Consider the following 14,233-nt stretch of genomic DNA (forward strand, 5'->3'; position numbering starts at 1 on the left):
CCTAACCCTGATGTGTTTTATTGAGACAGACACACCTGGTAACTAGATTTACCTAACCCTGACGTGTTTTATTGAGACAGACACACCTGGATAACCTAACCCTGATGTGTTTTATTGAGACAGACACACCTGGTAACTAGATATACCTAACCCTGATGTGTTTTATTGGTCCTTCTGTTTTATTGAGACAGAGACAGACACACCTGGTAACTAGATATACCTAACCCTGAAGTAATTGAGACAGACACACCTGGTAGTGGGTTCTAGATTTACCACCCAGAAGTTTTATTGACACACCTGGTAAATGGCAGATATACCTAACCCTATTGTTTTATTGAGACAGACACACCTGGTAACTAGATTTACCTAACCCTGACGTGTTTTATTGAGACAGACACACCTGGTAACTAGATTTGGTAACTAGATAACCCTGATGTGTTTTATTGAGACAGACACACCTGGTAACTAACCCTGACGTGTTTTATTGAGACAGACACACCTGGTAACTAGATTTACCTAACCCTGATGTGTTTTATTGAGACAGACACACCTGGTAACTAACCCTGGCGTGTTTTATTGAGACAGACACACCTGGTAACTAGATTTACCTAACCCTGATGTGTTTTATTGAGACAGACACACCTGGTAACTAACCCTGACGTGTTTTATTGAGACAGACACACCTGGTAACTAGATATACCTAACCCTGACGTGTTTTATTGAGACAGACACACCTGGTAACTAGATTTACCTAACCCTGATGTGTTTTATTGAGACAGACACACCTGGTAACTAGATATACCTAACCCTGATGTGTTTTATTGAGACAGACACACCTGGTAACTAGATTTACCTAACCTGACGTGTTTTATTGAGACAGACACACCTGGTAACTAACCCCCTGATGTGTTTTATTGAGACAGACACACCTGGTAACTAGATTTACCTAACCCTGATGTGTTTTATTGAGACAGACACACCTGGTAACTAGATTTACCTAACCCTGACGTGTTTTATTGAGACAGACACACCTGGTAACTAGATTTACCTAACCCTGATGTGTTTTATTGAGACAGACACACCTGGTACCTAACCCTGACGTGTTTTATTGAGACAGACACACCTGGTAACTAGATTTACCTAACCCTGATTTGTTTTATTGAGACAGACACACCTGGTAACTAGATTTACCTAACCCTGACGTGTTTTATTGAGACAGACACACCTGGTTACTGTCTCATGGCAACATAGCCTGATAGTACACCTGCTTACTGTGTCATGGTAACATAGCCTTATAGTACACCTGGTTACTGTCCCATGGCAACATAGCCTTACAGTACACCTGGTTACTGTCTCATGGTAACATAGCCTTATAGTACACCTGGTTACTGTCTCATGGTAACATAGCCTGATAGTACACCTGGTTACTGTCTCATGGCAACATGGCCTTATAGTACACCTGGTTACTGTCTCATGGTAACATAGCCTTATAGTACACCTGGTTACTGTCTCATGGCAACATAGCCTGATAGTACACCTGGTTACTGTCTCATGGCAACATAGCCTTACAGTACACCTGGTTACTGTCTCATGGTAACATAGCCTGATAGTACACCTGGTTACTGTCTCATGGTAACATAGCCTGATAGTACACCTGGTTACTGTCTCATGGTAACATAGCCTTATAGTACACCTGGTTACTGTCTCATGGCAACATGGCCATATAGTACACCTGGTTACTGTCTCATGGCAACATAGCCTTACAGTAGACCTGGTTACTGTCTCATGGCAACATAGCCTTATAGTACACCTGGTTACTGTCTCATGGTAACATAGCCTGATAGTACACCTAGTTACTGTCTCATGGCAACATAGCCTGATAGTACACCTGGTTACTGTCTCATGGCAACATAGCCTGATAGTACACCTGGTTACTGTCTCATGGCAACATAGCCTTATAGTACACCTGGTTACTGTCTCATGGTAACATAGCCTTATAGTACACCTGGTTACTGTCTCATGGCAACAGAGCCTGATAGTACACCTGGTTACTGTCTCATGGCAACATGGCTATATAGTACACCTGGTTACTGTCTCATGGTAACATAGCCTTACAGTACACCTGGTTACTGTCTCATGGCAACATAGCCTGATAGTACACCTGGTTACTGTCTCATGGCAACATAGCCTGATAGTACACCTGGTTACTGTCTCATGGCAACATAGCCTTATAGTACACCTGGTTACTGTCTCATGGCAACAGAGCCTGATAGTACACCTAGTTACTGTCTCATGGCAACATAGCCTGATAGTACACCTGGCTACTTCCAGGTGCTCTAGTGTATGAGCTGTGACCTCTACCCTCTGACCTCTAGGTTCTCCAGTCCTGTGGTAGTCCAGAGCTACCCCGATCAGTGGTCTCCCCTCACCTGTCGAGAGATGCAGTAGACTTCCTGAGAGGTCACCTGACGCCTAAAGAGATGACCATCTTTGAACTGCTGGGAGACGGGTGGACACGACCTAGGTGAGTGTGTGGGGTTTCTGGAAGGTACTACGCTGCGTACAGACCTCCTCAACGTCTTCAAGATACACGACATGACTAGGGCTGTTGTGGTGACCATATTACCGCCACACCGGCGGTCACGAATCATGAACGCAGTCAAATTCCACGTTCACCTGTTTAGTCCCTTTAATTAGGCTTCTTCAAGCTCTGATGCTGCTGCTGGTCATTAGTATCCTGCCAAACTGACTGACTGCCTGGTACTACGCACTCTGTTGTCCCTCTAATCACTCTGACATCACTGCAAATGTAGTTGAAAATCTAATCAAACTCTTCATGAGAGCACATGAGCTCATGTTGCGCAACATTTCTATAGGCTATGCAATTGCACAAGTGATGACCTCTATTAAAAAGAGGAGGATCTCATCAGCTTTCTATAGTTTTCTTCATACTATATTAAGCACATTGCTTCTCTTTACAACAGGAATATAGCCTACCTGGCTGGCATGAAAATGAACAATGGGAAAGCATCCTCCATTCTCTATATACACCCCCCCCCTTCTGTTTCGATACAAGTGCATGATAATGGTCCATTCTAAATCAAAACTAATTTCACACACATATTATTTAGCGTATGTAAAGATTAAATCAAGAATAGTCTGATGGGAGATGATATTAGCTTATCACTTGTGAATCATGGCCAGCGTAAGGCAAGAAGCAATGCCTTTTCTTTGTGACTTTTTCAAATCATAGTCCCACATCTCATTTAGAGCCAACATGCTTTGATAAGGTTTGTAATCACAACTAAAGTGGCCAAATATCTCCTTAAAATGAAGCACATTAATCCGCTTTACAATGAGTGTAGATAACTGCCTAACTGGTGTATATATACAGAACGTGTGAGTTTCAAGTTTGGGGAAGATACTTTTCACCATTAAAATGCACCTTTATAATAAAAGTATTAGGTGCATAATCCCTTTTGATAATGGTGGTTTCCTCTGATGGATCGCTTATAGCCTTGTTTGCCGTGTTCGCTGCACTTATAACGTGAAGAAATAGCCTCATAGTTTATCAACATTTTAGGCTAAATGTTCTGATCTGTTGCGTCAGAATCATTGAGTAAAACCGTTTTATTTTTTTTATGCTAGTGATTGTATTAATTTGGGATCTGTGCGCAAATCCCTCAAATCGTTTGGGGAAAATATCCTTTCTGTTTCAAACAGCTTATTTCAATTGTATTCTTCATACTATCAAATAATATAAAATAAAGCCACAGAATTCTAACCAAATGTTATCTGCTAAATTATCTACTGTAGCTCACAGCCATATGAAATAGATCAGGGCCGAACGAAGGGAAAACTCCGAATATTGAGTTCCTCTGAAATAGACGACATTTTCTTCATATCATAATGCGTCTTTAGGCCCGTCTAAAATAAATAATAATAATATTGTGAAGGTGGACGCTATATTACATGTATTTATTCAACTTTTTAAAATGTAGATGTTCCTAAGGTCTGCATCAGTGGTTTGTAGTCTGTGTGTGGAAGACAGGAGATGCTAAATGTGTTTATGTTCATTACAGTAAATTACCATGATACCAATAGTTATTTTCTTGACTATCGGCCGGCTGATGAAATTTCGTGACCGCCACGGCCCAATAAATTACCAAAAGCACGTGGACACCTGCTCGTCGAACATCTGATTCCAAAATCATGAGCATTAACATGGAGTTGGTCCCCCCCTTTGCTGCTACAGCCTCCTCTCTTCTGGGAAGGCTTTCCACTAGATGTTAGATGAACACTAGATGCACATTGTTGCGGGGACTTGCTTCCATTCAGCCACAAAGAGCATTAGCGGGGTCGGGCACTGATGTTGGGCGATTAGGCCTGGTTCGCAGTCGGCGTTTCAATTCATCCCAAAGGTGCTGATGGGGTTGAGGTCAGGGCTCTGTGCAGGAAAGTCAAGTTCTTCCACACCGATCTCGACAAACCTTTTTTTGTATGGACCTCGCATTGTGCACAGGGGCTTTGTCATGCGGAAACATGGAAGGGCTTCCCCAAACTGTTGCCACAAAGTTGGAAGCACAGAATGTCATTGTATGTTGTTGCGTTAAGATTTCCCTTCACTGGAACTAAGGGGCCCGTACTATGAAAAACATCCCCAGACCATTATTCCTCCTCCACCAAACATTACAGTTGGAACTATGCATCGGGGCAGGTATCGTTCTCCTGGCATCTGCCAAAACCCAGATTAGTCCGTTTGACTGCCAGAGGGTGAAACGTGATTCATCACTCCAGAGAACGAGTTTCCACTGCTCGAGAGTCCAATGGCGGCAAGCTTTTCACCACTTCAGCCGAGCATTGAGCATTAAGCTGTTCAGCCTGCTGTTAAACTGTTCAGCCTGCTGTTAAACTGTTCAGCCTGCTGTTAAGCTGTTCAGCCTGCTGTTAAGCTGTTCAGCCTGCTGTTAAGCTGTTCAGCCTGCTGTTAAACTGTTCAGCCTGCTGTTAAACTGTTCAGCCTGCTGTTAAGCTGTTCAGCCTGCTGTTAAGCTGTTCAGCCTGCTGTTAAACTGTTCAGCCTGCTGTTAAGCTGTTCAGCCTGCTGTTAAGCTGTTCAGCCTGCTGTTAAACTGTTCAGCCTGCTGTTAAACTGTTCAGCCTGCTGTTAAGCTGTTCAGCCTGCTGTTAAGCTGTTCAGCCTGCTGTTAAACTGTTCAGCCTGCTGTTAAACTGTTCAGCCTGCTGTTAAACTGTTCAGCCTGCTGTTAAGCTGTTCAGCCTGCTGTTAAACTGTTCAGCCTGCTGTTAAGCTGTTCAGCCTGCTGTTAAACTGTTCAGCCTGCTGTTAAACTGTTCAGCCTGCTGTTAAGCTGTTCAGCCTGCTGTTAAGCTGTTCAGCCTGCTGTTAAACTGTTCAGCCTGCTGTTAAGCTGTTCAGCCTGCTGTTAAGCTGTTCAGCCTGCTGTTAAACTGTTCAGCCTGCTGTTAAGCTGTTCAGCCTGCTGTTAAACTGTTCAGCCTGCTGTTAAGCTGTTCAGCCTGCTGTTAAACTGTTCAGCCTGCTGTTAAGCTGTTCAGCCTGCTGTTAAGCTGTTCAGCCTGCTGTTAAACTGTTCAGCCTGCTGTTAAACTGTTCAGCCTGCTGTTAAACTGTTCAGCCTGCTGTTAAACTGTTCAGCCTGCTGTTAAGCTGTTCAGCCTGCTGTTAAACTGTTCAGCCTGCTGTTAAGCTGTTCAGCCTGCTGTTAAGCTGTTCAGCCTGCTGTTAAGCTGTTCAGCCTGCTGTTCTAATACTTTATAAGTTGTTATACACTCTCTGTATCAGCATTAACAACCTCCCCCCGACCCCTGACCCCTGCCCCTTGCAGAGCGGACTGGCCGCGGGACCAGTGTGCTCCTGCATACTTCCCTAAATTCAGGAATGGGTGGGAGCCCCCAGCTGAGCTGTTCAGGACCTCCCCGTGGGAGACAGAGGGATCAGGGGAACCTCCCAGGTCCCCCATATCCAACCTCCTGTCCCCCTACAAGTCAGACGAGGTGTGTACACAGACACACACACACAGACACACACACGTTCTACACTCATACATTTTTAGGCTGCTGTCCATTTGAGTCATTCTAGTAGATTTTTCCCAACCATCCAGACTCCTCCCATCCATCCAGACTCCTCCCACCCATCCAGACTCCTCCCACCCATCCAGACTCCTCCCACCCATCCAGACTCCTCCCACCCATCCAGACTCCTCCCACCCATCCAGACTCCTCCCACCCATCCAGACTCCTCCCATCCATCCAGACTCCTCCCACCCATCCAGACTCCTCCCACCCATCCAGACTCCTCCCACCCATCCAGACTCCTCCCACCCATCCATTATTAGTTCTTCATTTGTTTGTTTACATTTCTTCAGTGATGCAGGTTTGAAATACCTTGAGTTATTTACTAGTTCAGTGTGTTACACTAGTCAGAAACACACGAGTCCAGAACATCGTTTTTTGATTGTATTTTTTAGTTAACCTTTATTTAACTAGGACAGTCAATTAAGAACAAATTCTTATTTACAATGACGGCCTAACTCGGCCAAACTCTCCCCTAACCCGGACGATGCTGGTCAAATTGTGCGCCGCCCTATAAAATGTTCTCTCTCTTTCAGATTTTTGGAACCCAGTCTTTAAACTCATCGAATGGGTAAATGGATTATATTTCCCAGATTACCACTACTGTGATTCGACATTACATGCTGCTACTACCGTTACTGAACAAGAATGTTTCTCAAATTGTTATTTCTCGAGCTGCTATAAAACGCATACACTGTTGTAGTGTTAATACAGACCGTGTAACAGAAGTGTAGCGAAATCTGGGCCAATATTCATTGTAACAGAAGTCCAATTTGTAAGTCGCTCTGGATAAGAGCGTCTGCTAAATGACTTAAATGTATGTAAATGTAAGTGTAGCTAAATCTGGGCCAATATTCATTGTACATGATCCATGAGAAATAACTCATTGTCTCCTGTCCCAGGTCCAACAATGGGCTGACCTCCTCGTCCCGTAAATATGCCAAGATCCGCTACCACTTTGTGGCCCGCAATGCCAACGAACTGTCAGTACTGCAGGACGAGGTGGTGGAGGTACGACATCTACATTATAATACTGTCAGTACTGCAGGACGAGGTGGTAGAGGTACGACATCTATATTATAATACTGTCAGTACTGCAGGACGAGGTGGTAGAGGTACGACATCTATATTATAATACTGTCAGTACTGCAGGACGAGGTGCTGGAGGTACGACATCTATATTATAATACTGTCAGTACTGCAGGACGAGGTGCTGGAGGTACGACATCTATATTATAATACTGTCAGTACTGCAGGACGAGGTGCTAGAGGTACGACATCTATATTATAATACTGTCAGTACTGCAGGACGAGGTGGTAGAGGTACGACATCTATATTATAATACTGTCAGTACTGCAGGACGAGGTGGTGGAGGTACGACATCTATATTATAATACTGTCAGTACTGCAGGACGAGGTGCTGGAGAGGTCAGTACTGCAGGACGAGGTGGTGGAGGTACATCTATATTATAATACTGTCAGTACTGCAGGACGAGGTGGTAGAGGTACGACATCTATATTATAATACTGTCAGTACTGCAGGACGAGGTGGTAGAGGTACGACATCTATATTATAATACTGTCAGTACTGCAGGACGAGGTGGTGGAGGTACGACATCTATATTATAATACTGTCAGTACTGCAGGACGAGGTGGTAGAGGTACGACATCTATATTATAATACTGTCAGTACTGCAGGACGAGGTGGTAGAGGTACGACATCTATATTATAATACTGTCAGTACTGCAGGACGAGGTGGTGTACTGTCAGGTCAGGGACGAGGTGGTGGAGGTACGACATCTATATTATAATACTGTCAGTACTGCGAGGTGGTAGAGGTACGACATCTATATTATAATACTGTCAGTACTGCAGGACGAGGGTAGAGGTACGACATCTATATTATAATACTGTCAGTACTGCAGGACGAGGGTAGAGGTACGACATCTATATTATAATACTGTCAGTACTGCAGGACGGGTGGTGAGGTACGACATCTATATTATAATACTGTCAGTACTGCAGGACGAGGTGGTGGAGGTACGACATCTATATTATAATACTGTCAGTACTGCAGGACGAGGTGGTAGAGGTACGACATCTATATTATAATACTGTCAGTACTGCAGGACGAGGTGGTAGAGGTACGACATCTATATTATAATACTGTCAGTACTGCAGGACGAGGTGGTGGAGGTACGACATCTATATTATAATACTGTCAGTACTGCAGGACGAGGTGGTAGAGGTACGACATCTATATTATAATACTGTCAGTACTGCAGGACGAGGTGGTAGAGGTACGACATCTATATTATAATACTGTCAGTACTGCAGGACGAGGTGGTAGAGGTACGACATCTATATTATAATACTGTCAGTACTGCAGGACGAGGTGGTAGAGGTACGACATCTATATTATAATACTGTCAGTACTGCAGGACGAGGTGGTAGAGGTACGACATCTATATTATAATACTGTCAGTACTGCAGGACGAGGTGGTAGAGGTACGACATCTATATTATAATACTGTCAGTACTGCAGGACGAGGTGGTAGAGGTACGACATCTATATTATAATACTGTCAGTACTGTGGTGAGGTGGTCAGTACTGCAGGACGAGGTGGTAGAGGTACGACATCTATATTATAATACTGTCAGTACTGCAGGACGAGGTGGTGGAGGTACGACATCTATATTATAATACTGTCAGTACTGCAGGACGAGGTGGTAGAGGTACGACATCTATATTATAATACTGTCAGTACTGCAGGACGGTGGTGCTGAGGTACGACATCTATATTATAATACTGTCAGTACTGCAGGACGAGGTGGTGGAGGTACGACATCTATATTATAATACTGTCAGTACTGCAGGACGAGGTGGTGGAGGTACGACATCTATATTATAATACTGTCAGTACTGCAGGACGAGGTGGTAGAGGTACGACATCTATATTATAATACTGTCAGTACTGCAGGACGAGGTGGTAGAGGTACGACATCTATATTATAATACTGTCAGTACTGCAGGACGAGGTGGTAGAGGTACGACATCTATATTATAATACTGTCAGTACTGCAGGACGAGGTGGTAGAGGTACGACATCTATATTATAATACTGTCAGTACTGCAGGACGAGGTGGTAGAGGTACGACATCTATATTATAATACTGTCAGTACTGCAGGACGAGGTGGTAGAGGTACGACATCTATATTATAATACTGTCAGTACTGCAGGAGTACGCAGGTGGTAGAGGTACGACATCTATATTATAATACTGTCAGTACTGCAGGACGAGGTGGTAGAGGTACGACATCTATATTATAATACTGTCAGTACTGCAGGACGAGGTGGTAGAGGTACGACATCTATATTATAATACTGTCAGTACTGCAGGACGAGGTGGTAGAGGTACGACATCTATATTATAATACTGTCAGTACTGCAGGACGAGGTGGTGGAGGTACGACATCTATATTATAATACTGTCAGTACTGCAGGACGAGGTGGTGGAGGTACGACATCTATATTATAATACTGTCAGTACTGCAGGACGAGGTGGTAGAGGTACGACATCTATATTATAATACTGTCAGTACTGCAGGACGAGGTGGTGGAGGTACGACATCTATATTATAATACTGTCAGTACTGCAGGACGAGGTGGTAGAGTATCTATAGTAATACTGTCAGTACTGCAGGACGAGGTGGTGGAGGTAGTCTATATTATAATACTGTCAGTACTGCAGGACGAGGTGGTGAGGTAGACATCTATATTATAATACTGTCAGTACTGCAGGACGAGGTGGTAGAGGTACGACATCTATATTATAATACTGTCAGTACTGCAGGATATTATAATACTGTGCAGAGGTAGTCTATATTATAATACTGTCAGTACTGCAGGACGAGGTGGTAGAGGTAGACATCTATATTATAATACTGTCAGTACTGCAGGACGAGGTGGTGGAGGTAGACATCTATATTATAATACTGTCAGTACTGCAGGACGAGGTGGTGGAGGTAGACATCTATATTATAATACTGTCAGTACTGCAGGACGAGGTGGTAGAGGTACGACATCTATATTATAATACTGTCAGTACTGCAGGACGAGGTGGTAGAGGTACGACATCTATATTATAATACTGTCAGTACTGCAGGACGAGGTGGTAGAGGTACGACATCTATATTATAATACTGTACTGGTATATAGTCTGGTGCTGATAGTATATAGTCTGGTTCTGATAGTATATAGTCTGGTGCTGATAGTATATAGTCTGGTGCTGATAGTATATAGTCTGGTGCTGATAGTATATAGTCTGGTGCTGATAGTATATAGTCTGGTGCTGATAGTATATAGTCTGGTGCTGATAGTATATAGTCTGGTGCTGATAGTATATAGTCTGGTGCTGATAGTATATAGTCTGGTGCTGATAGTATATAGTCTGGTGCTGATAGTATATAGTCTGGTGCTGATAGTATATAGTCTGGTGCTGATAGTATATAGTCTGGTGCTGATAGTATATAGTCTGGTGCTGATAGTATATAGTCTGGTGCTGATAGTATATAGTCTGGTGCTGATAGTATATAGTCTGGTGCTGATAGTATATAGTCTGGTGCTGATAGTATATAGTCTGGTGCTGATAGTATATAGTCTGGTGCTGATAGTATATAGTCTGGTGCTGATAGTATATAGTCTGGTGCTGATAGTATATAGTCTGGTGCTGATAGTATATAGTCTGGTGCTGATAGTATATAGTCTGGTGCTGATAGTATATAGTCTGGTGCTGATAGTATATAGTCTGGTGCTGATAGTATATAGTCTGGTGCTGATAGTATATAGTCTGGTGCTGATAGTATATAGTCTGGTGCTGATAGTATATAGTCTGGTGCTGATAGTATATAGTCTGGTGCTGATAGTATATAGTCTGGTGCTGATAGTATATAGTCTGGTGCTGATAGTATATAGTCTGGTGCTGATAGTATATAGTCTGGTGCTGATAGTATATAGTCTGGTGCTGATAGTATATAGTCTGGTGCTGATAGTATATAGTCTGGTGCTGATAGTATATAGTCTGGTGCTGATAGTATATAGTCTGGTGCTGATAGTATATAGTCTGGTGCTGATAGTATATAGTCTGGTGCTGATAGTATATAGTCTGGTGCTGATAGTATATAGTCTGGTGCTGATAGTATATAGTCTGGTGCTGATAGTATATAGTCTGGTGCTGATAGTATATAGTCTGGTGCTGATAGTATATAGTCTGGTGCTGATAGTATATAGTCTGGTGCTGATAGTATATAGTCTGGTGCTGATAGTATATAGTCTGGTGCTGATAGTATATAGTCTGGTGCTGATAGTATATAGTCTGGTGCTGATAGTATATAGTCTGGTGCTGATAGTATATAGTCTGGTGCTGATAGTATATAGTCTGGTGCTGATAGTATATAGTCTGGTGCTGATAGTATATAGTCTGGTGCTGATAGTATATAGTCTGGTGCTGATAGTATATAGTCTGGTGCTGATAGTATATAGTCTGGTGCTGATAGTATATAGTCTGGTGCTGATAGTATATAGTCTGGTGCTGATAGTATATAGTCTGGTGCTGATAGTATATAGTCTGGTGCTGATAGTATATAGTCTGGTGCTGATAGTATATAGTCTGGTGCTGATAGTATATAGTCTGGTGCTGATAGTATATAGTCTGGTGCTGATAGTATATAGTCTGGTGCTGATAGTATATAGTCTGGTGCTGATAGTATATAGTCTGGTGCTGATAGTATATAGTCTGGTGCTGATAGTATATAGTCTGGTGCTGATAGTATATAGTCTGGTGCTGATAGTATATAGTCTGGTGCTGATAGTATATAGTCTGGTGCTGATAGTATATAGTCTGGTGCTGATAGTATATAGTCTGGTGCTGATAGTATATAGTCTGGTGCTGATAGTATATAGTCTGGTGCTGATAGTATATAGTCTGGTGCTGATAGTATATAGTCTGGTGCTGATAGTATATAGTCTGGTGCTGATAGTATATAGTCTGGTGCTGATAGTATATAGTCTGGTGCTGATAGTATATAGTCTGGTGCTGATAGTATATAGTCTGGTGCTGATATAGTCTGGTGCTGATAGTATATAGTCTGGTGCTGATAGTATATAGTCTGGTGCTGATAGTATATCTGGTGCTGAGTCTGGTGCTGATAGTATATAGTCTGGTGCTGATAGTATATAGTCTGGTGCTGATAGTATATAGTCTGGTGCTGATAGTATATAGTCTGGTGCTGATAGTATATAGTCTGGTGCTGATAGTATATAGTCTGGTGCTGATAGTATATAGTCTGGTGCTGATAGTATATAGTCTGGTGCTGATAGTATATAGTCTGGTGTTGATAGTATATAGTCTGGTGCTGATAGTATATAGTCTGGTGCTGATAGTATATAGTCTGGTGCTGATAGTACTAGTGGTTAGAGGCAGCGTAGCCTAGTGGTTAGAGGCAGCGTAGCCTAGTGGTTAGAGGCAGCGTGGCCTAGTGGTTAGAGGCAGCGTAGCCTAGTGGTTAGAGGCAGCGTAGCCTAGTGGTTAGAGGCAGCGTAGCCTAGTGGTTAGAGGCAGCGTAGCCTAGTGGTTAGAGGCAGCGTAGCCTAGTGGTTAGAGGCAGCGTGGCCTAGTGGTTAGAGGCAGCGTGGCCTAGTGGTTAGAGGCAGCGTAGCCTAGTGGTTAGAGGCAGCGTAGCCTAGTGGTTAGAGGCAGGTAGCCTAGTGGTTAGAGGCAGCGTAGCCTAGTGGTTAGAGGCAGCGTAGCCTAGTGGTTAGAGGCAGCGTGGCCTAGTGGTTAGAGGCAGCGTAGCCTAGTGGTTAGAGGCAGCGTAGCCTAGTGGTTAGAGGCAGCGTAGCCTAGTGGTTAGAGGCAGCGTAGCCTAGTGGTTAGAGGCAGGTAGCCTAGTGGTTAGAGGCAGCGTAGCCTAGTGGTTAGAGGCAGCGTGGCCTAGTGGTTAGAGGCAGGTAGCCTAGTGGTTAGAGGCAGGTAGCCTAGTGGTTAGAGGCAGGTCGCCTAGTGGTTAGAGGCAGCGTAGCCTAGTGGTTAGAGGCAGGTAGCCTAGTGGTTAGAGGCAGCGTAGCCTAGTGGTTAGAGGCAGCGTGGCCTAGTGGTTAGAGGCAGGTAGCCTAGTGGTTAGAGGCAGGTAGCCTAGTGGTTAGAGGCAGGTAGCCTAGTGGTTAGAGGCAGCGTAGCCTAGTGGTTAGAGGCAGGTAGCCTAGTGGTTAGAGGCAGCGTAGCCTAGTGGTTAGAGGCAGCGTAGCCTAGTGGTTAGAGGCAGCGTGGCCTAGTGGTTAGAGGCAGCGTGGCCTAGTGGTTAGAGGCAGCGTAGCCTAGTGGTTAGAGGCAGCGTAGCCTAGTGGTTAGAGGCAGCGTAGCCTAGTGGTTAGAGGCAGGTAGCCTAGTGGTTAGAGGCAGCGTAGCCTAGTGGTTAGAGGCAGCGTGGCCTAGTGGTTAGAGGCAGGTAGCCTAGTGGTTAGAGGCAGGTAGCCTAGTGGTTAGAGGCAGGTAGCCTAGTGGTTAGAGGCAAGTATCCTAGTGGTTAGAGGCAGGTAGCCTAGTGGTTAGAGGCAGGTAGCCTAGTGGTTAGAGGCAGCGTAGCCTAGTGGTTAGAGGCAGTGTAGCCTAGTGGTTAGAGGCAGCATAGCCTAGTGGTTAGAGGCAGGTAGCCTAGTGGTTAGAGAGGCAGGTAGCCTAGTGGTTAGAGGCAGCATAGCCTAGTGGTTAGAGGCAGCGTAGCCTAGTGGTTAGAGGCAGCGTAGCCTAGTGGTTAGAGGCAGTGTAGCCTAGTGGTTAGAGGCAGCGTAGCCTAGTGGTTAGAGGCAGGTAGCCTAGTGGTTAGAGGCAGCGTAGCCTAGTGGTTAGAGGCAGCGTAGCCTAGTGGTTAGAGGCAGCGTGGCCTAGTGGTTAGAGGCAGTGTAGCCTAGTGGTTAGAGGCAGCGTAGCCTAGTGGTTAGAGGCAGTGTAGCCTAGTGGTTAGAGGCAGCGTAGCCTAGTGGTTAGAGGCAGCGTAGCCTAGTGGTTAGAGGCAGCGTAGCCTAGTGGTTAGAGGCAGTGTAGCCTAGTGGTTA

At 44.3% G+C, this 14,233-nt stretch overlaps 1 protein-coding gene across 2 annotated transcripts in view; it reads left to right on the forward strand.

Moving 5' to 3' along the window:
• eps8l2 (EPS8 like 2) overlaps positions 1 to 14,233 on the forward strand; it is a 167,997-nt gene that overhangs the window by 119,949 nt on the left and 33,815 nt on the right. Inside the window, exons 13-16 of one of the 2 annotated variants that reach the window (XM_052466986.1) lie at positions 2,376 to 2,524; positions 5,871 to 6,039; positions 6,654 to 6,688; positions 7,020 to 7,128. In XM_052466986.1, the coding sequence (XP_052322946.1) occupies positions 2,376 to 2,524; positions 5,871 to 6,039; positions 6,654 to 6,688; positions 7,020 to 7,128 (462 nt within the window). The remainder of the gene's footprint in view (positions 1 to 2,375; positions 2,525 to 5,870; positions 6,040 to 6,653; positions 6,689 to 7,019; positions 7,129 to 14,233) is intronic. The other variant, XM_052466987.1, reaches the window with a different exon arrangement.

The sequence above is a fragment of the Oncorhynchus keta genome, chromosome 17 (assembly GCF_023373465.1).
Source record: "Oncorhynchus keta strain PuntledgeMale-10-30-2019 chromosome 17, Oket_V2, whole genome shotgun sequence".
NCBI classification, from domain to species: Eukaryota; Metazoa; Chordata; class Actinopteri; order Salmoniformes; family Salmonidae; genus Oncorhynchus; species Oncorhynchus keta.